This window comes from Macaca mulatta, chromosome 13 (genome assembly GCF_049350105.2).
Source record: "Macaca mulatta isolate MMU2019108-1 chromosome 13, T2T-MMU8v2.0, whole genome shotgun sequence".
Classification (NCBI taxonomy): Eukaryota; Metazoa; Chordata; class Mammalia; order Primates; family Cercopithecidae; genus Macaca; species Macaca mulatta.
Window position 1 is genome coordinate 98426630 of NC_133418.1, and position 20428 is coordinate 98447057.

General features: G+C 53.6%; 1 protein-coding gene across 1 annotated transcript; it reads right to left on the reverse strand.

The window, feature by feature from the left end:
* Window positions 1-1682: 1682 nt before the first annotated feature.
* Window positions 1683-18761, reverse strand: CIMIP2C (ciliary microtubule inner protein 2C). Its single transcript, NM_001193808.1, has 4 exons — window positions 18688-18761; window positions 4930-5203; window positions 3491-3603; window positions 1683-1827 (listed from the first exon to the last, which is right to left on the reverse strand). Exons 1-4 carry the CDS (start codon window positions 18759-18761, stop codon window positions 1683-1685), a joined length of 606 nt encoding a protein of 201 aa, NP_001180737.1.
* Window positions 18762-20428: the final 1667 nt, after the last annotated feature.

A 20428-nucleotide genomic window follows, 5' to 3' on the forward strand; every position in this document is an offset into this window, starting at 1 on the left:
CGTGTGCCAGCGTCATCAAGCAGGCTGGGGTGGCAATCTTTTTGAGGGAATAGTTCAAATCTCAACCCGTGTCATAGCAGGGGACCAAGCCAAATGGGATGAAGGTCCCTAGCAAGATAGAGGTCCTTCCCTCCCTTCATCAAAACCCCCGACCCCCAGCACCTCGCACTGCAGAGCTGCACGGAGACGTGCACATAGCAGCCACTCCAGCCGGCGCCCGGCTCCCCACTCCCCTTCTGAGGGAGAAGGCATCTTGGCCCTGATTGTGGGACCAGCAATCAGTTTATTTGCTTTGCTATTCAGCCAAGCCCTGGAATGAATTTGGCCACCACAGAGAGCCTTTGGGGTCCAGCTCCTCAGGGACTTGGAGACACAGAAGCCCCCCACTGGGTTTTTCTTATTTACATTATCCTGGGGGAGGTGTCTAATCTAATCGCTGGCTACAGAGGAGGGGCTGCTCCAGCCCCAGGTGTACTTGAACCTGGCTGTGTTCCCCTTGCCATTAGGTCCTCACTCACCTGTTCAAGGACAATAAGGGCCTTGTCGTTTAATGGAGTGCCCTTGATCAAATCCAAGAGGTGCTGGAATGTTGGAGAAGGTCCCCACCTTGGTCTGAGGTCCCCATCCCTGATCCTGTCCCTGAGGGGCTCTCACCCCCGTCCTGCCCCTGCCCCAGCAGGCAGGAGCCTCCTGGGAGGTAGGAAGCAGCAGCCTGGTGGGAGCGGATCCTCCAGACCTCAAAGACCACCCCAGGCATGTGGCCTCAGCATCCGTGCCCAGCATCCACTTCTGGCCTGGGGCCCCGAAACATAGGAATTCCTGGAAGAGTGGCCTGGTCCTAGGTCATTCCCTCCCATCCTCTTCTAGAAACAGCTTCAGGGGTAGATGCCGCATCCACCCGTCCAAGCCAGCCTCGGCAGAATGCAGAGGGTGCCTGCTGCGCACAGCTTCTCCTCCCAGGCCCCACCCTCCACAGGCTCCTTCAGGATCCCAAGGTTTATGTCTTCCCTGCCCCTCAGTCTCCACATGGACCACAAGCAGGCTGTGTCATGGAAAAACCAGGACTTGGGAGTCAGAAAGACCTGAGTTCAAATTCTGGCTGTGTTACTCCCCAACTGTGTAAGCTGGGGCAACTTTCTCACCCTCACCCTCTCTGCGCCTCAGTGTCTTTATCAGTAAAGTGGGGATAATAACACTTCTTCCCTCACAAGTGATCGTGTGAACCAAACGATGCCAAGTCAGGGCTCCGATGAAAATTCCTTTCCAATCATACCCAGTACGATTATTCTGGGGCCACTTCCCCTTCATTCTTAGACCGGGGTAACTGGACTTCCTTGCTTATACCAGTAGAATCAGGTGGGAGGTCTCTGTACCTGAGTGGCCTGCCACTAAGGCTAGGGAACCCTACATTCCTCAGTTCAACTTGCTCCATCTTGGGGAGAAGGTAGCTGGACCTGTCAGGTAGCCGGACACCACTTTTCCTCGGCTTCAGTCCCTGGGACAGAGCTTTCCGCAGGCCTGTAGGACACAATGCTGTGTGACTTTCAGGGGGCATTTCCTGCTGTGGCCGAGTGTCCCTGGGATCCAGAGGAGAGGTGGGTAGGATGGTCACAGCTAAAGGTTTTATTCCAGGGAAGCCGGGCTGGCCTCCGCCCAGGATCCCAGGCATCAGGAACCTGGTCTCATGCTCTGAACTCAAAGTAGCAGTCTCTCCTCTTCCGCTCTTGCGGGGAGACCCTCTTCCCTGACGGAAAGGTCTGGTAGGTCTTCAGGCTCTCGGGGGCTACTCTCAAAAGGTGCCACTTCTTCTTCGGGCACAGAGGAGGCCTAGGGGTGAGGATGGGACTGATGTTATGCAGTGTGCCAGGGAAAGAGGGTGATGCATGCCCACCCACAGCCCCATGTGCCAACTTTCAGCTGGCCTGCTGGCTACTCGTCAGCTTAACACCTGATAGGTCCCCCTGGACTTGGGGTGGGAATAACCTGTATTTACATAGTGGCACAGTGGTGAAGAGTGAGGGCACAGATGTCAGACAGACCTGGGATGGACTCTGGTCCCAACTCCTGCTAGAAGTGTGCATATTTAAGAACGGCTCAGTGGTGATATGCCCCTGTTAGCGTTGACTTGAGGAATAAATGCAGTAACGCATGTAAAGCTCTGGACAAGGAGTAATCACACAGCAAATGTTCTAAGAAATGATGATGGTGCTGATGGAGGGGATTCCAGGAGGGAGGGGCTTGCCCCAGGCCCATCACTGACCCTCTTCTCCCAACCACCTGGTTGGCCGTTTGCATTCAGTGTGAGACTGTCAGCAGCAGTGCAAGTGGCCAGGCAACTTGAAGAAGGAACACAGTTGAGGTGTCCCGCTCTCCCCATGGTGATGGGGGTGGGGGCGGATCCTGGCCAGAGCTGTCTCAAGAGGATACCTGTCCATAGGAGAGTCCCACTCTACTCCAGGGACGGACTGGCTCAGAGCCATCCCAAGATTGGAGAGAGCCCCCTGAGTCCTAGAGGTGGTGATGGGAGATGCTGCTTCCTTTCCAAGCTCTGCCTCCAACCATCCAGGCCATGCAGCACAAGTCCCCCAGGTGATAAATGAACCTCGGGTTCCCTTTTTTTGTAAAATGATCCTATATTGCAGAAAGGAACTTCTGGATGCAGTGAAGCCTGTTTCTATAAAAACCATTAAACTTATGAAAACAGATGCTGCTTTATCAGTAAGGATGATGGTGAATCTCAGGACTCTGAGGCAAGCAGGGGGTGGTCGGTATGGAGCTAAATCCCAAGCTCTATCCACTGACCTTGCAGGCCAGGTACCACCCACCACCCTATCCCACCCCAGGACACCTCGTGTGAGTTAGTGATACCCCTGCCTGCGCTTCAGGAAGGAGAGAGCACAGAAACCACAGTACCCAGGTCATCTTTCAGGGCAGAGTGGGCCTTCCCTGGAGAAAGGAGCTCTCCTAGATAAAAGCAGTGAGGGGCAGGAGGCAAGGAACTTTCCTATTTTGTTAGATGGACAGAAAGTCCTTAGGAGCACATTTTCCAAATGTGGACGGGGCTGGGGGAAGATTCCTGCTCGGTGTAGTGCCCTCTGTATCCACCAGAGGGCAGCAGCTCCTTACTGCTCTCTGCATGGGCGCCCGCGTTAGGACTAGTGTAGCTGCCAGGCTGCCTTTGCAGGCAGGGCATCAGTCCGCAGATTCAGGCCCACTGAGCTTACGGAGTTTCTCCCAAATTCCCAGTGCATCTGGCCAGGAAAGCACTCTTCGTGATTCACCCATTCAGGCTACCAGCATCCCCCCTGAGGCTGCCAATGCCCTGACCCCCTTGCTCCGCAACCATCACTCTCTGCACTGCACATTTTAGGGCAAGATCCTCAACTCATTTCTCAGTCTGTGCGCTGTGCATGCCTGGCCGAGAGCAGGTGCCCCATGGGTGCGTTTGTTGACTGCGTGGATGAAGGGAGGGCAGGGACTCACAACTCACAGGACAGTGGGGAGGGGGTAGTGTTCTGGCTCCCTCACGGGCAGCACAAAGTAGGGGACTCGAGGCACCGTGCCCGTCTTGTCTTGATAGTACTTCCGATGCTGCTGGACTGTCTATGGTTCAATCAAGGAAGAGATGACAGGTTGTTAGTCCGCAGGACTGACCCCAGGCACCTGCAGTCCATGCCTTGCTGCACCTGGGCAGGGTTGGGGGCCACCTCTCCTAATGCCCCTGGAGGAGTCCCGGAGTTGCTGGGGTCCCAACTCAATTGCCAACCAGCTGGTTGTCCTCACTGAGCCTCAACTTCTCATCTGCCTAATGGGAATAATGACACCGACCAGACCAGCTTTGCTACAGAGTGTAAATGAAACAAGGGACCAGCTCGGACCAAGTACAAAAACTCAGCCCTGCAGGCATACGCACACCTGCTGTGCACACAGGCACCATGTCTGCCTGGCCTGTGTTTGCTCCCTTCTCTCCTTCCCCCCTGTATGGGGCATGTTCTGTTGAGCGCCAAGATGGAGGGAAAGGCTTTGGCAGATCCCCCGAGATGGTTGCATATGCATCAGAGGCTGGTGGCATTGACCTCCTCCTCTCCTGAGGAAGTTGCCTTACTCATACAAGTTCTCTGCCCTGGGGCCAGGACATACCTTGTCCTTGCAATCAGGCTAGACAGGGAGGCTTGCGAGAGAAGGTGATGGAGAGAGTAAGGTTTTGGGAACACAGGAGAGAATGAACCTGTATCCCTGCCAAGGGCATAAGGGCCAGCTCAGGCCCATGCACCTGTGGTCTCTGGGAATGTGTCTGAACCACATCCAGGGAGGCTTTACCAGCCCAAACAGCAGGACAAGAACAACAGGGGTATGGGTAGGTCCCCATCCTCGGGCTTACTCCCTGCAGGGCAGTCTCTTCCAGCCTGGGGCTGAGGGTGACTCAGAGCATGCCCCCAGGGGGGCTGCAGGGTAGGGAGGGGTTGAACAGGCTCTCGGATGCGAGTGGATAAAACACCGTGGGGCTGGACCTGGGGCAGGGGGCTCTAGTGGGGCCTTTGTTCGTGTTATTCATCTGGTGGGTGGATCTTAGACCTTTTACTCACCTCGAAAATATATGGCATTCCACAGATCCAAGAGACTCCAGGGGGAGGCAAGGGCAGGAGCATCCCTAGAGACCCCTAGCTGCACTGGCAGTGGAGGTGAGCAGGAATTGGAGATCCAGAAGCCCCAGGATGTGGGGAGAGATCAGGGGGGCAAAGTCCTAAGCCTCCCCACTCCCTTTAGCCAAACCCTCCATGCTCCCTGCTGGCTCAGGGGCTCTGAGAAAGGAAATCAAGACACTGTGGCAGGTACGAGGTCTCCCCCAGTCTCTGGCCATCACTTTCTTCCCGTGGTGGGGGCAGGTGGGCAGGAGGGGAGGCCACAGGGCAGCCCCGCACAGCTTACCTGGTAGAAGTTCGTGAGCTCCGTGGATCGGTGGCTGTCCAGGTTGAAGCGAGTGTAGCTGGGCTTGTGCAGCCAGCGGTCCCGGGTGCTCGCGCGCTCCATCAGCAGGAGGTTGGGGTTGGTGGAGAAGATGGTGGGGAAGTGGCCGCCTTGGCTGAAAGGAGTGTGGCTCTTCTCCATGGCTGTGTTGCGGTGGTCCTGGAAGTACTTGAGGGTGGTGGTGCCGTAGGGAGCGCCGAAGGAGAAGGCCACAGTGGGGACGTGGCCTTGGTACCTGCCGATCGCGGAGGAGGTAGTGGAGCCACAGATCAATGAAGGGCCCCAGGTCTGTTTCAAGAGAGGCCCTTAAAAGTGGAGGGTGCGGTGGCTCATGCCTGTAATCCCAGCATGTTGGGAAGCTGAGGCAGGAAGAACACTTGAGCCCAGGAGTTCTGAGACCAGCCTGGGCAACACAGTGAGACTCTGTCTCTATATAAAAACATAATAATAATTAAGAAAAAAAAAAAAAAGAAGAAGAAGAAGGGTAGAGTCAGGAGAGCCTGGTAGCCATCTTTGGCCCTGAGAGGCTTCCCAAGGTGCACTGACCTGCTCAGGTCTTTGGGGAAGGCCAAGTCCAAGGGACTCTGGGCCTCTCCCTCCCCACAGAGGTCTTTCCTAGATGCTCCTCTCTCCAGACCAGGAGCTTACGCAGGGGCCAGAACACCAGATACACCCTGGTCAATGCTGTAGGCAAATCACTGCCCCTCCAGGGGCCCGCATTTACTTAGGCGATGGCCTGAAGATGCAATGGCCTCCTCTGGCTCCCCCATTCTGCGGTTATCTCATGAAAGGGTAGGGGGAGTATGAGAAGTGAGTGGGGGCCCAGTGAGTGAAAGGCGATGGGTGGGAGATGTGGTGTAGCAAGGCCTAGGCTCAGCATGCTGCAGCCTTGCTCCCGGCACAGCAGCCTCCCAACGCGCTCCTCAGGCAGCCTGGAGACCTGACCAAGGTGCTGGAGCTCTGAGCGCCTACAAGGAGTCTTCCACCCTCTGCGACCGAGGAGGTTCCATGAGAGGGACAGGAGATGGGCGAGCGGAGGCCTTGGTGACACAGGCACTCTAGAGATCCTTGGTCAAATGAGACTCGCTCCAAGAGCTAAAGACTTATTTTGACAAAACAAGGGAGAGTCAGCAACACCCAGAGAGCACGGGCGCCACACTCGCGGCCAATGCGGAAGCTTGTCGAGCAGCACGGCCCCGTGCCCCCCTGCACGCCTCACTCTCCGGGGTCTGACTTCTGCTCCACGAGGCCCTTGAAATCGCTCTTCCCAAGGCCGCCTGTGCTCTTGCTGCTGCAGGTCGGTGGACACGCTCTGTCTTGCTGGGCCTTCCAGTAACACAGGGCATGGCCCACCTCTCCCTTCCTGAAACACTGCTCTTGGTTTGGATGACACCTTTGCTCTTTTCTGTTGCTTTCACCGATATCTCTGACCACACCTTCATGAGCCTTCTCCTCTGCCTGCCTCTTAAGCACTGGTGAACCTCCGGGGTCTGTCTTGGGTGATGGCAGCCATGCCATGGCCATAGCCACCTCCTGTGTGCAGATGACCCCAGTCCACAGCTCCAACCTGGGAGTTCTCTCCAAGCCTTAGGCTGCTATGTACAATTGCACACCAGACATCTCCCTTGGATGTCTCCCAGGCTTGATCTCCCACCCCCACCTTCCCTGACAGTCTGGTCCCATCTCTGTGAAAAGTAACCCCTAGCCATCTAAGTCAGAAACTGACACATCCACCTCACCCACATCTAGTCAGTCACCAAGTCCGGTAGCTCCATCCAAGCCTACTGAGCCCAGCTGTGTGCCCTTGTACCTGGACTGTGGTCGTAACAACCTCACTGTTCTAACTGCACCAGACCCCTGCCCCTGCAATCCCTTCTGCACCAAACTGAACTTCAATTCAGAGTCAGATCCTTGGCATGGCATTCGAGGCCATCTGTGATCTGACCCTGGCCCAGCTCTCCAACCTCATCAGCTCCCCTACACCCCAGTCCTGCAGAATCACTGCAGCCGTCTAGATATAACTCCGTCCCCCCACTCTCGCCTCTTCTGGGGTCTTTCCCTGTGCCTTGGGCCTCAGTCTCACCAACAGAATGGGCGCTGCCTGGAATTAGATAGCAACGCATGGTTTCCTTCTTTTTGTCTTCAGGAAAAAGGCAAGGAAGTGAAGCCGAGTGACTGCTGACAGGCCTGCTCACTGTAGGGAAGGTCACACAAAGTGAGTCCTTCCCTGGCTCCTGGTCCCACTGCCCTCAACAGCTGTGCCTTCCTGGGGTCTCACAGCATCCAGCATTGGCTGGGCCAGAGCCGCGATGAGGCTGCAGAGGAGAGAGGCTCCACCCCAGCTGCACAGGCCCCCCTCCAGCCTCACTACTCACATCCCTGGATGCCACAGAGGCACTGCCCTTGACACCGTGACCCTGGCGGTCTTGACTCTTCTCCACCCACCTCAGTGCCCTTCCTCCTCGGCCCCCTGAGTTCCCCAAGGAGGCCAGGTCTCCTCCGGAACTGGGAAGACGGAGGAATTGGTGGGTGCCTTGCTGTCTCTCCAGTGAGGCTGGGTGGTCACCTTGGCCACTCCAGGAGACACAGTCCTCCTCCCAGCCTGGGTACCACTCCTGGGTCTGGAGCTCCTGCTCTGGCTTCACCCAAGGCCTCACTGTCCCATCTGTCTCTCCCTATCTCTCTCAGCCTCTGCCCTTCTTCCATCATCTTTAATGTCCCCCTCCCTCTTGGCCTCTTCCCCTCTGCCTGTAAGCGGGCTTGAGCCGTGGTTCCTAGGTTGTAGATTTCTGCAGTGAGGGCTGGTGCCCGTTTATAGGCAGAGGGGAAGCAACCAAGAGAGGAGACGTTAAAGATGGTGAAGAGGAAGGCGGGATTGCAGATTCCCTCCTTCTGGAGCTCGCTAAGGAATACGCTGCACCTTCTGCCTGATTTCTCAACTCACACCCTTTCCTTGACCTCCCTCAGTCTGCCTTCAGACCCACCACTGAAACGTGAACCTCTACATCTAAATTAAGGTCATGTTAGATCCTGCTGTTGCCAAATCCAATGTCCTTGGCTCACACTGTCCCGCTGCAACATTGGCACCGATGAAGAAACTTCTTTGGGAAAAAACCTAACCTGAGACATGCAAGCAAGTTCCTGAGAGTACTTTGTGCTGTAGATGAAGCTGAATCAAGATATAGACTCGATAAATTAAGACGTCAAAGACAGGCGATGGGGAGATGCAGTCTCCTGTATCCTGAGGGCTCCTCCCACATGGAGGGGAGGTTCCTCCCACACCGGAACCATCTCCCAGCCCCACATGCTCTTCGGCACTGGAGGTGGAGGAACACCTGGGTGGTGAGTCACTGGGAAACACTGGGCAGCCTGTGACCCGCCCCTCCCCTCCCTCCTCCTCCTTCTCAGAAGCAAGGAAGCCTGCTCCGCCCCTCTGAGCCTTAGGTTTTAGATGGACAGGCACTGCCCGTGGGGAGGAGGCTGGGCTCAGCGCAGTCCCGCCTGTTTCATTCTAAGGCTGTGTTCACCCCATTCTCTAACAGCCACGTTCCTCTTTCATCTTCTTTCTCAAGTGGTTCGGAACTTAGGGAATGGAAGAGATGCTGGTCACCAGGTGCTGCCAACCCCAGCAAAAAGATGAAGCGATAGAATGAAAGGCAAAGGAGGATACCCACAGCATTCCGCAGGGAAAAGAACGCAACCCAAGAATACCACACCAGCCAGGCGGTCACGGGGGTACAAAGTCACCCTTTCCTAGCACGAAAGGGCTCAGCGACCAAAGCACTCACAAGCTCTTCTTGAAAGTCATGTTCAGTGACAAAATCCTGCCAACCAAGAGATGATTCAAAAGAAAAAGAAAAAAACCAACTCGGTAATGTAGAACCTCTGTTAGAGTGAGTGGTGGTGAGCTTCAAATCTATTTAAGTGCAGAACCAGGAATAGCAACTAGGTGAATGCTGGTTACAGAACGGAATGTAAATGTTATAAAACCTGTCAAAGTAAAACTAATTTAAGCAACCAAAATTAGGGGGTGGGTGGAGGGGAGATGGGGGTGCACTTACTAAGAATCTCTTTAAATCGGAGTCAACCCATGGCATCTAAAATTGAAACACGTCGTTAGAAAAAAGTACAACATAATGGCTGTAGCCCTTTGATGGTTTTTATCCTCTCTCTGTCTCCTATAGAGGGATCTTTTTGTACTAATATCTCTTGTGATGAATTAACACTTATCTCAAATCCACCTATTCTTCCATTTTGCTGCAGTTTCTTTCTCTTCAGTTAAGTTCTATTAAGATTCGATTTCATGCATTTCATTTTAAAATAGCAAATATGGTATGATTATATTTTTATAAAGTTGCTTTTGTCTGTTTTTATATCCATCCATCCATCCATCCATTCACTCCTCCATCTAGTCCTTTATCTGAATATACACATAAGGTCTACGGCCATACCACACTGAGCGTGCCTGATCTCATCTGAATATACATGTAAAGAGAAACTCTGAATAAAATTCACCAAATGTTAACCCTGGATAATTCAGGGTGTTTGGATTTGGGGTGATTTGTTGCTTTCTTCTTTGTACACACATCATTTTTTAAAAACAGAGTCAAATGGCATGAAACATTAATTTATCAGGAACCTGCTGTGTGCTGGCAACACAGTAAGTGCTGGGAACACAAAGACCCATAGTGCCCAGCCTGCCTTCCCCGAGCCCAGTCCTTCCCCAACCCCAGTCCTTACTCGGTGTTTATTGACTCATGGGGTGCATGTGTCAGGGGCCGTGCTGAGCTGGCCTGGGTACAACCAGCTCCAACCCAAGTGGGACCGCGGTCAAGGCTCTAGTGCTATCAACCACAAGGAGGGAAGGCCATTCCCAGGGTGGGTACTGGAGGAGTTTCCACTGGGGTGAGGCTTTGAGGAGAGCCCTGGGGCAGGGGGAGCCCCTGAGTCTGGCTCCTTTCCCAGGCGATGGTGTTGCTCCACGGTCCTCTTCTCTTTTCAGGGACCCATTCCTTCTGGGAGATCTCGTCTATGTTAGACTTCCAGTGTGTCCCGTGTGTCAATGACAGCTAGATCTGGGTCTCCAGCCTCTACCATTCTGGCAATCGATCCACGTGTCTGGCTGCCCACACAAGGCCGGGCCACCACGCCACAGACCCAGCGCCACTGAAACTGCTCTTCCTCCAGTATACCCCTGCCCCCTCCAACCTCCACCTAAGCCAGAAACTCGATGGCCCTGTGTCCTCTCTTCTCCATCACCCTCCACATCTGACCTCTCTCTAAGTCCTGCTTAGGCCTCTCCTTAGCCACTGGCCTGCGGCCCTCGTCCGTCCCACTGCTACGAGCCTCCCTCATTGCTTGCCTGGACATCTCCAGTCTCCTCCCTGGTCTCCTAGACCAAGCATCACCCCCTCCAGCCTGCTGTCCACACAACACCAGATCCATTCTTCCTCTCCTCCATCACTTCCCTGTAGGTGCCCTGGGCCCCAGCAGCCTTACTTCCAGTCTCCGGGGCCCCACGTACTCTTCAGGCCTCTGGGCCTTTGCACGGAGTTCCTCTACCGGGGATGCATTTTCCCTCTTGCCCACCTGGGGATCTGCCACCCACTGCAAAGGATCCGTGCCCCCTGCTGCCTCTCCTGACTGCATACCCTGTACCTAGCACTTGCCTCGCTGGGAGGACTGTCATCCTTAAGTCCACACTCAGACCCGAATGAACTTGTCTCTTCTGCTAATCCATGCTCTCCTTTATCCTTGGCACCTGGCACATGACAAGTGCTCAACAAATGTTCACTGGAGGAGGCAGAATTCCAGAAACTCTGGGGGCACCATGCCCTGGAGTCCTGATTTAAGAGGAGTGTGGCTCTGATCAGCAGAGCACATGTTGGCATGAAGCATCCCGCCCACAGGGGTGTTGGGCTCCTCTGAAGAAAGGAGCCATAGAAAAATGATGTGTTCTCGTGATTCTTCTCTTCGCCCCCAAGCTCTCTGCCATACTCCTCCTCTGCTCCCTGCTTCTCCACCTTCTCTGAATGCCAAGATATTTGCATCCCAATAGAATAGAAGCCCTCTCCTCCGCAATCCTCCTGAGTTCTGCCTGGATTCTGTTCAGGGCTTGCTGCTCAGACAGGTGTGTGTGTGTGCACACACACTTGCATACATGTGCAGGTTCACATTCTTTAGCACTCAGTGGGCACATCTTGGCAAGCTAGGTCTGTGTCCCTCGTATGCACCTGCATTTGTGTTCTTTTGAGCATGCCCTGAGCTCCACAGTGGAGCCTTCTGCCATCCTGTTTGTGTTGATCTGTGGCAGGCCAAGGTAAGGAGGAACAGAGAGGAATGGCAAGTGTTATAACAGGGCATCGAGTGGTCCCAATGGCAGCATCTGCTGTATTGGTGCCACCACACCTCCCCTTCAACCCCTTCCTCTGCCCCCATCCACCACCCTGTCCCTCCATCCATCTGTACACCACATAAGCCAGGAGACTGTGCCAAGCCGGGCCCCTGCGCAATGGTCACATGTGGATTCTAAGTCCCACTGTGGGTTACTGTGTGAAAAGGAGCAGTCCCTTCCCTGCCTCTTAATAGAACTGCTTGGCCCCACAGTCAACATTAAAACTAATTACCACGAGCCATCGGGGATCCCACGATCAGCCTTATTAACTGATTAACCAGCAACTATTTGGCATGTCCCCATTCCACAATGCATCCTGTCCTCCACAACACCTCCTACTGAGGACGGTTCTGATCAGATCCTTCCCCAGGAGCAAAATCCTTCAAGGGCTCCCCATTGCCTGTGACACCAAGCACAAGCAGGGCCAGGGGTCAGTCCCTGCATGCCAGGGCCTCTGTGAGAGGTCTTTCCAGTCGCATCATCCTCTGTCAGATCCCAGCTTTCCCACTCCAGCCGAGGAGGCCATTTGCTGCTTTGAAAGAACACCCTTCTGGCACCTCCACACCATCTTTTTTCTCAAGCCACATCCTTCATCCAGAAGGCTCTGCTCTCCTCGTTTCCCACATTGTGATCTTACCCATCCTTCGAAGTCCATCTTGAATGCCCTCTTTCCCATGGAGCCTCCATGACCCAGTCCATAGACCCTGCCTGTCCGCTCCGTGGAGCTGTCTTTGCCCTTTGCGCGTCTCCTATGTCTCAGTTCATAATGTTTTTCTTTCTTTTTTTTTGAGACTGAGTCTCACTCTGTCACCCAGGCTGGATGCAGTGGCACGATCCTCACTGCAACCTCCATCTCCCGGGTTCAAGCAATTCTCCTGCCTCAGCCTCCCAAGTAGCCTGGATTACAGGTGCCCACCACCATGCCCAGCTAATTTTTGTATTTTTAGTAGAGATGGGATTTCGCCATGTTGGCCAGGCTAGTCTTGAACTCCTGACCTCAGGTAATCCACCCTGCCTTGGCCACCCAAAGTTCTGGGATTATAGGCGTGAGCCACCACACTTGGCTTCAGTTCACATTTTTTCATATCACAATAATCTGAGCCACTGGAATATTCTTTCTGTATGAATTATAGGCTCTCTGGGGAGGGAGGGTTCTGTTGTACTCATACTGGCATGCTTGGCATTCCCTGCACCCAGTGGATGCTCTGTAAATATCTGTTGAATGGAATTGACAAACGGTGGCACATTTTAAATGGTTGGTCTTTCTTCTGGAGAGAAGGGGGATCCCTGTTGCAAAGCCCAAGTCTCCAGGAGTCCCTGATCACCTGTTCTTAGGGGGTTTCCCAGTTCCTCAAGGTTGAGAGGCACCAGTTACCTATGAAATGTCCTTGAACAGCTCAGAGTTGAATTCCAGGAAAGAGACAGGGGCTGGCCTTGGGGCAGAGGTCCTGGGAAGGGGGTGGGGAATGACGTGGTTTATGAATCCTCCAGAAGAGAAGATACTGCAGCAAAGAAAGGCAGGTGAGTGGCCAGAGGCCCCCTAAGTGTGTGAGGCCCTCTGAGACCAGGCTGCCTCCTGGGGGGATAGAGAGGGAAGCTCCCTGTGGGGACAGGGCCCAGAGGGAGAAGAATTGAGGGGCTGTAGAATTTACTTTCTGCTTCTGTGTTTTGGGCTTGAATCTGGGACAATGATCTGTTCTCTCAGCTGGAGATGAGAACTGAACAATGAAAATAGCACCTGCTGTGCCTTCAGTCAGACCTCTCAGCCTGGGGGCGGGGGTGTGCCAAGGAGAATGGCACAGGCTCCACACAAGGAGGCCCCTTCTTTCAAATGCTTGAAAACAGGACCACACCTGCCAGTTTGTCAACAGTGGTCTGCATTGCAAGGGGCCATAGAAATTCTCAGACGAGTGTTCTTGTCCCTGGTTACATCTTAGAATTGCCTGGGAGGATTAAAAACTCCTGCAGCCCTAGCCCAGCCCAACCAATGACATCAGAATCTCCAGATGGGGCCTGAGCACAGGTCATAGTTAAAGCTTCCCAGGAGATTCTAATACTAACGAATGGGCAAAAGGGGTCCCCTACCTCTCCCTGGGCAGATGGCCTTTGTTTCATACCCCAAGATGCACTGGCCTGTTTGGAGGGCTGCACCTCTGGTGCCAGGGCCTGGGTTGAAGTGGAAGGGGTTTTGGAAATGCAAATGCTTTGGGAACCCTCCCTTCCCAAGCCTGGCCTGACCTCTCTCCCTGAAGGGTAAGGCCCCAGGCCCCAGGAAGCTGGCAGGGTGTATTACTCTGTTCCCACACTGCTATAAAGAACTGCCTAAAACTGGGTAATTTATAAAGAAAAGAGGTTTGATGGACTAATAATAGTTCCGCAGGGCTGGGGAAGCCTCAGGAAACTTACAGTCATGGCAGAAAGGGAAGCAAACATGTCCTTGTTCACATGGTGGCAGGAGAGAGAAATGGGTGCCCAACAAATGGGGAGCCCTTATAAAACCATCCAATCTTGTGAGAAAATAACTCTCATGAGAACAAGATGGGGGAACTCCTCCCATGATTCAATTATCTCCACCTGGTCCCTCCTGTGATGTAGTGATTATGGAAACTACAATTCAAGATGAGATTTGGGTGGGGACACAGCCAAACCGTATCACAGGGGCATGCAGTAGTGGGCTGCAGGCAGTCGTGGGCTGCAGGCAGTGCCTACTGGCTTCAAGGGAATCAACTTCTAAATTTTCAGGAATTTGTTAAGTCTGTTAATAAACAAGCCAGTATTAAATATCAAATTATATTAAATTACAATTAAATATGTTCTATTAGGCCAGGCATGGTGGCTCCTATAATCCCAGCACTTTGGGAGGCTGAGGCAGGCAAGTGGCTTGAGCCCAAGAGTTCGAGACCAGCCTGGGCAGCCCTGTCTCTACAAAAAATACAAAAATTAGCCAGGCATGGTGGTGCACACCTGTGGTCCCAGCTACTCAGGAGGCTGAGGTGGGAGGATCACTTGAGCCCAGAAAGTTAAGGCTATAGTGAGCTGTGATCGTGCCACTGCACTCAAGCCTGGGTGACAGAGTAAGGCTCTGTCTCAGAGGGAAGAAAAACACACTAAAACCAAATGAGATAAATAGTCAAAACTCCTCACTTCCTAATTATTTTACCACGTTACTATCACCTGTGTTTGAGGTTGTCATGTCCACCGTATCTGTGGGGTGGAAATATTATATAATGCTGCACAGCTGTGCATTCATCCCTCCCCAACTCTGCAATTAAGGACACTATGTTGATAGTTTGAAATCAGCTTTGGTGAGAGTATTTATACCACAGATATGGATGAATGTTACAAATCAAAGCAGTTTTGCTCCAGAGAACTGGTTGTTAAACATTTGCCAGCACACCACTGTGTGTGTTTGCTGTACAGGGATTCTAGGGATGGGGACACAACCACCTTTGTGAGACCACTCTCCTGACAATTGAGTGGAACACACTGATTTTAAGATCACAGGCCCCTGAGGTCTCCAAGGTCCAGCTCAGTGACAGGTGCGGGCACAACTGCCACCCCAGGCAGACAGAGAGAGGGGCTGGGAGGCAAATCCTCCTTCCCTCACTCTTGGTGACAGCCACTGGGCAGGAGCTGTGGGCATGGGGCACAGGGGCAGTCTGGGCATGAATGAATGCATGGTGCAGGCCAGGGGTCTGCACTGAGAGCCGGGTGAGGCGTGGCCGGAAACAGAGAATGAGGAGTGGATGCCACCCAGATCCTGCAAGCAGGAAGCTTGGATCCTCACTGACGCCAATCTCATCCCTTCAAACCCCTTCAAATCTCAGGGACTCTGACCCGAGAGCTCCTGCCCACTGCGGGAATAGCACCCAGGCCAGGCGCAGGCAGGCACTGCCTGTGGCAAAGTGCCTAGGAGCTGTGTCCCCAGGAACGACAAGGGACCAAATGGAGCGCCCTGGCCGGCGAGGCTGAAGACCAGCTTTGTTATTGTCTCGTGTTTCCCGGGGTTCCTGGAACCAGGTCTTGAACACAGTAGAGATCTAACGAATGATAACAGCTAACAATGACCAAGTGCCAGGCTTTAGGCATGTTAACTAACTGAAACCTCTTCAAGCTGCACACCATGATCATCCCCATTGAACAGACAAGGTAGGTGAGGCAGAGAGGTAAATAACCTGCCCAGGGTAAGGAAGTGATGGAGCCAGGATTTGTACCAGGCAGGCTGGGTCCAGAGTCCATCTCTTACTGTCGACCCCATTCCCTCCCTGCTAAATGAGGGAGGCAGGTGAAATGCCACATGAGGGTTGGGGAGATATTGGGGTGAGTTGGGGTGTTGAAGTCACAAAGACGAGGCTCAGCAACTTGCTGAATGACTTGGGCAAGCTGCTCATTCCTTATCTGAGTTATTGTGATGATTTTTAAAAAGAAGAAGAAGTGAGCTGAGATTGTGCCTCTGCACTCCAGCCTGGGCGACAGAGCGAGACTCTGTCTCAAAAAAAGAAAGAGAGAAAGAAAGAAAGAAGGAAGGAAGGGAGGGAGGGAGGGAGGGAGGGAGGGAGGGAGGAAGGAAGGAAGGAAGGAAGGAAGGAAGGAAGGAAGGAAGGAAGGAAGGATGGAAGGAAGGAAGAAAGGCCAGGTATGGTGGCTCATGCCTATAATCCCAGTCCTTTGGGAGGCCAAGGCGGGTGGATCATCTGAGGTCAGGAGTTTGAGACCAGCCTGGCCAATATGGCAAAACTCCATCTGTACTGAAATACAAAAATTAGCTGGGCATAGTGGTGTGTGCCTGTAATCCCAGCTACTCGGGAGGCTGAGGCAGGGAGAATTGCTTGAACCCAGGAGGCAGAGGTTGCCGTGAGCCAAGATTGCGCCACTGCACTCAAGCCTGGGCAACAGAGCAAGACTCCATTTAAAAAAAAAAAAAAGAAGAAGTAAAAGAAGAAGGAGAAGGAGAAGGAGAAGAAGAAGAAAATGTTGTAAAGGGCCCAGCACAGTGCCTGGCACGTAGTTGGAGCTCAGACTTAGGAGATCACGGTGTTATTACAGGCGTTAGGGACCTGGCTCCAGCCCAGCACTTCCATCACCAGCGTGGGGCTCAGGCAAGTCCCCCCAGACCTCAGTGACCACATCTGGAACAGGAGGGGACGGGGCTACATGATCTCTGAGGTCCACACCAGCATGAATATTCTCTGCCTTTACAAATAAAGCAGGTAAGAGGGGGGTGATCTGAGTGTAAGAAGAGACTGGCTGCGCTTTAAAATCCTGTAATTAGTGTTTGAACAGACACACAAAAATAGTAATTTTCCAAGTGTGGTCAGGAATCTTGGGTTCTTTCATTAACTTGACAGAATTGCCAATGAGGTAGCATTTGGAAACACAAAACGACTCAATTCATTCCTCACTGATGGGAATCTTTAAGGGGAACACATCCCTTCCAGAAAGATCCAGATGAGAAATCAGCAGATACGGGCTCAGCTGCTCAAACTAGCCCAGTCCAGGCTTGAAACCTCATGCATGATCCTCTTATCGCCATTTCTAAATCAATCACAGGACAGGGCACTCAAGGGAACTGCCGAGAAGTGGCAGGAATAGGAAAGCACCCTGGGGACTGCTTCTGAAACCTGCAGCTCCCACCCCTTCCAAACAGAGTTGGGGAACTCCGGGGCAGGGTTTGCAGGAGCACTGGGCCTTGCCCCTCAGATGGGAAATGTCCAGGAGTCAGATAACTGAAAAGTTTCCAACTGGAGACTGTGGGAGGCTTAAGAAAAAAAGTCAATGTATAAAATCAAATCTTATGATAAACACCCAGAATGTGGTGTCAACACCACCATCCAAGGTGGCAAAAATGGATTTGAACTAAACCTTATGTGTTTACACCACACTAGGGCAGCCCCCCACTTGTTTGTCTTTGTCTTCCCAGCCTCCTAACATAACACCTGGTGTGTCCCAAGCACTGATCCACATGAATGCCTTAAATAAAGGAAAACAGGCAAATTCTAAGTCACCTGGCTTGGTTTCAGGAAACTACCATGATCTGGTATATCAGCTTTGTCTGATGGGAACGCGGGTGGACATCTGAGCCTCTACACATCCTGCAGGCAGCAAGCTCTCTCCAGGGCCCAGAAAAAGGTCACATCCACAAATGGGCTGGGTTAAAACTACAGCACCAGCCCCTGGTTGCTACTTTCTCATGCAGTGTCCAGAAATGATTTGAATGTCACAGCACCTCAGTGTCCAGCTTATTCTGCTTCAAAACAATCCCAACTTCATACCAAATACACTTTTCTTCATTTTGCCATCTGTTCCGTTTGCAGGGGAGAGCATGCGGGCTTTTTCACCTGTTTGGAGACCCTGCCTGTAGAACCCTCAAGACATTCATTTCGTTCATTCGTTCACTCTTTTTTTCAGACAAGGGATCTTAGGATCATTCATTCATTCTATATAGATTTGCTGATATTGTACAGGTTGCCTCTCAGAATCCAGTGCCTGTTCTCAGCACCCATGCTGACTGGTAGGAGGGATAAAGACAGCCTTACACCCTGGGAGAGGCGGTCCGGAGTAGAAACATCAGACACTGTGGGAGAAAGAGCCAAAGAACAGGAGGGAACAGCCAGACTTGCATGTTAGATGTTTGGAGTCTGAAAATATCCAGAGAAAAGAAAGGTAGGTGTAACCTAGCATTTGAAAGTGCTAAACAGCAAGCCAGCACTCAGGGCAAGTGGCCAGGAAGCTTTCCAAGAAAAACTTCTGGGAGGATAAAGGGAGATCGGTGAAAGGACCGACCGCAAAGTCGGGCGGGTACTGCATGCATGACCCATTAACTACCGCTCTTGCGGCCTCGCCAGGCTCTTCGAACCCGCACCCACCCGATATCCTTCCCTCCTTCAACCAACAAGTACTGACCTTGCCCGAACGCTGGGAGCTGGCCCTGTGCCCGGGGCAGAGGGGCCTGCTTTTTCTTGCATTCTTTCTAAGCCTGCAGGCTGCCCGCCTGGTGCGTCTCCAAGCACTAAACCCCACGTGACTCCATCTCCTCCCTCTTCCCCGGCTGGGTCCACGGGAGGTCCCTTACCCCCTGCTGGCTGTGCCCCACTTGCCAGGGAGCGCCTTCCTACGAAGGGGAATCTGGGGACACCCCCGCCCGTGTCCGCCCACTTCCTACTCTGAAACCACAAATCCCCGGGAATGCCCCCCGCCCCGTCGGGTGGAAAATCGGCTCCTCGGGGTTCCTTCAACCCCAGAATCGGGGGCAGAGGGCTGAGTTTCGACCACCGACGAGGGCGCTAGCGGAAGGGGGAGGGGAGGAGGCGCACCCGCGGCCTTACCCGGGCATGAGGCCAGGGGGCACGTAGGCGGCATTGAACTCGGTCAGTAGGGTGCCCGCGCTGCGGGAGGCCATGGTGGGTGCGCGAGTGCAGCGAGCCTGGCGCTCCGCTCCGCCCCACGGTAAACAGCGGCGGGTCACCCGGCAACGGCCAAGGCCACGGCGGCCCTCCTGGCAACGCCAGCTGGCCCCGCTGTCCTCGCGTTCCGGGACACTGCGCCCTTCTGGCGGCCCTCTCCCGGAGCAGCCCCACAGGGCGCGCACAGAAGGCGCCTCCCATTTCCGCGAGCTCTGCTGGGTGACCCCTGTCACTCTCCCCTACGCATCGGGCTCTCTGCCTTGCTGCGTGCGGGATGTGCAGAGGCTCGGATGCGGGACAGAGGCAGAAAATCGCTGTAGAGGCCTCGCGGGATCCGTCTTGCGGTGACCCGGCTTGGAACGCGACCCTACCACAAAGGACAGGCCAGGTCCTGACTTTGGAGGCCACGCGCAAAGCAGCTGCCCCACCGTGGCTCAGGCCCAGAAACCTGAGTAGCCGAAGGGTCCCCAGGAGCTATGTCTCTTCAAGGCTTCCCCTGCACCCCAGCTCTATGGGGGTTCCAGGAAGGGGCTTTGCAGTGGGCCGTGCTGGGCGTGGTTGCCTAGGACGCTGTGCATAATTATGTGTGTGTATGTGTGTGTGTGTACACGCGTGCGTGCGTGCGTGTGTGCGCGCAGGTTGCGAAGAGGGGCATTTTTCATGTTTCTCCTTAATCTCTAGCTAGTGGCTACCTTCTCACCTCATCATACCCTCAAACTACTCCATAAAAGGAGTTTTGTTGGTAAGGGGCAAAAAGAAAATCATAGAACGTCTGGGTGTGTGATTTACATCTGTCCCCAATGCTGCCGTTCATTTTGGGGATGGCATCTGCAGGGGTGGCGCTTGCCCCAGAGAGCAGGCCTCCTGAAGGCCCACCCCCTTGTGTAATCCTGCCTCCCTCCCTCCCTGGGACTGCTTCACCCGGGTTTCTCTAGGGACCCTCACACCAGCCTTGGTGCCTAGGGCAGGGCCAGGGCCTTTGGGTTTTTCATAAGGCGTGAGGGTATGGGGACAGCTTCCATGGTGCCAGGCTCTTGGTGACTCGGGTGGTGACCCTGCCACCCCAGCTCCCTCTGCAGCAGTCCTGGTGTCATGAAGAAGCCTGGCAGTTCCCCCTTCATCTCCGGATCTTGCTTCTTCCCTTTAGATGCCAGATGGAGAGCAGTGTTCCCTTCACACTTCGGTTCTGTAAATGGCAGTGGATGAAGACCACAGGCGCTACTAGGTTCACAGGATGCTGCCACCAGGATTCTCCAAAGACTCCCCCTGGCAAATGCCAGTGAAATGGAGGGGAGCCACATGGTTCCCAGAGGCTCAAGAAGCAGAAACACTGAGGCCTGCTGGGAAAGGGAAAGCTGTAGACAAAGGAATGGCTGCAAACAAACTGGGTGGAAGGAAACTCCATCTATCCTTCAGAATGTAGTCATGTCTGTATTTTTCTCTATTCTCATTGGGGAACATGTTCTACAATAAGGAAAACATGAGTCAAACCCCCAGCCCTGGTGAGGTTGACCACCTACTCCCTCCCCCATTCAGGGCTGCCCAACCAGTCCTGCTGGTAAATCCACCACCCTGCCTTCCACCTGCCTGTGTTCTAGTCCATCTGTCTCGTCTGATTGGGATCTTGTGCCATCCATATCATATTCATCCCTGAATCTCAGCA

What these genes read in the sequence shown, in the direction of transcription:
- CIMIP2C (NM_001193808.1), bottom strand. Translation starts at nt 18,761, where the DNA reads ATGGCCTCCCGCAGCGCGGGCACCCTACTGACCGAGTTCAATGCCGCC. An exon ending in CCCCCTGGCCTCATGCCCGG is followed by an intron (nt 5,204 to 18,687) that starts GTAAGGCCGCGG and finishes CGCGATCGGCAG; the next exon opens with GTACCAAGGCCACGTCCCCA. An exon ending in TACCCCCTCCCCACTGTCCT is followed by an intron (nt 1,828 to 3,490) that starts GTGAGTTGTGAG and finishes CCTCACCCCTAG; the next exon opens with GCCTCCTCTGTGCCCGAAGA.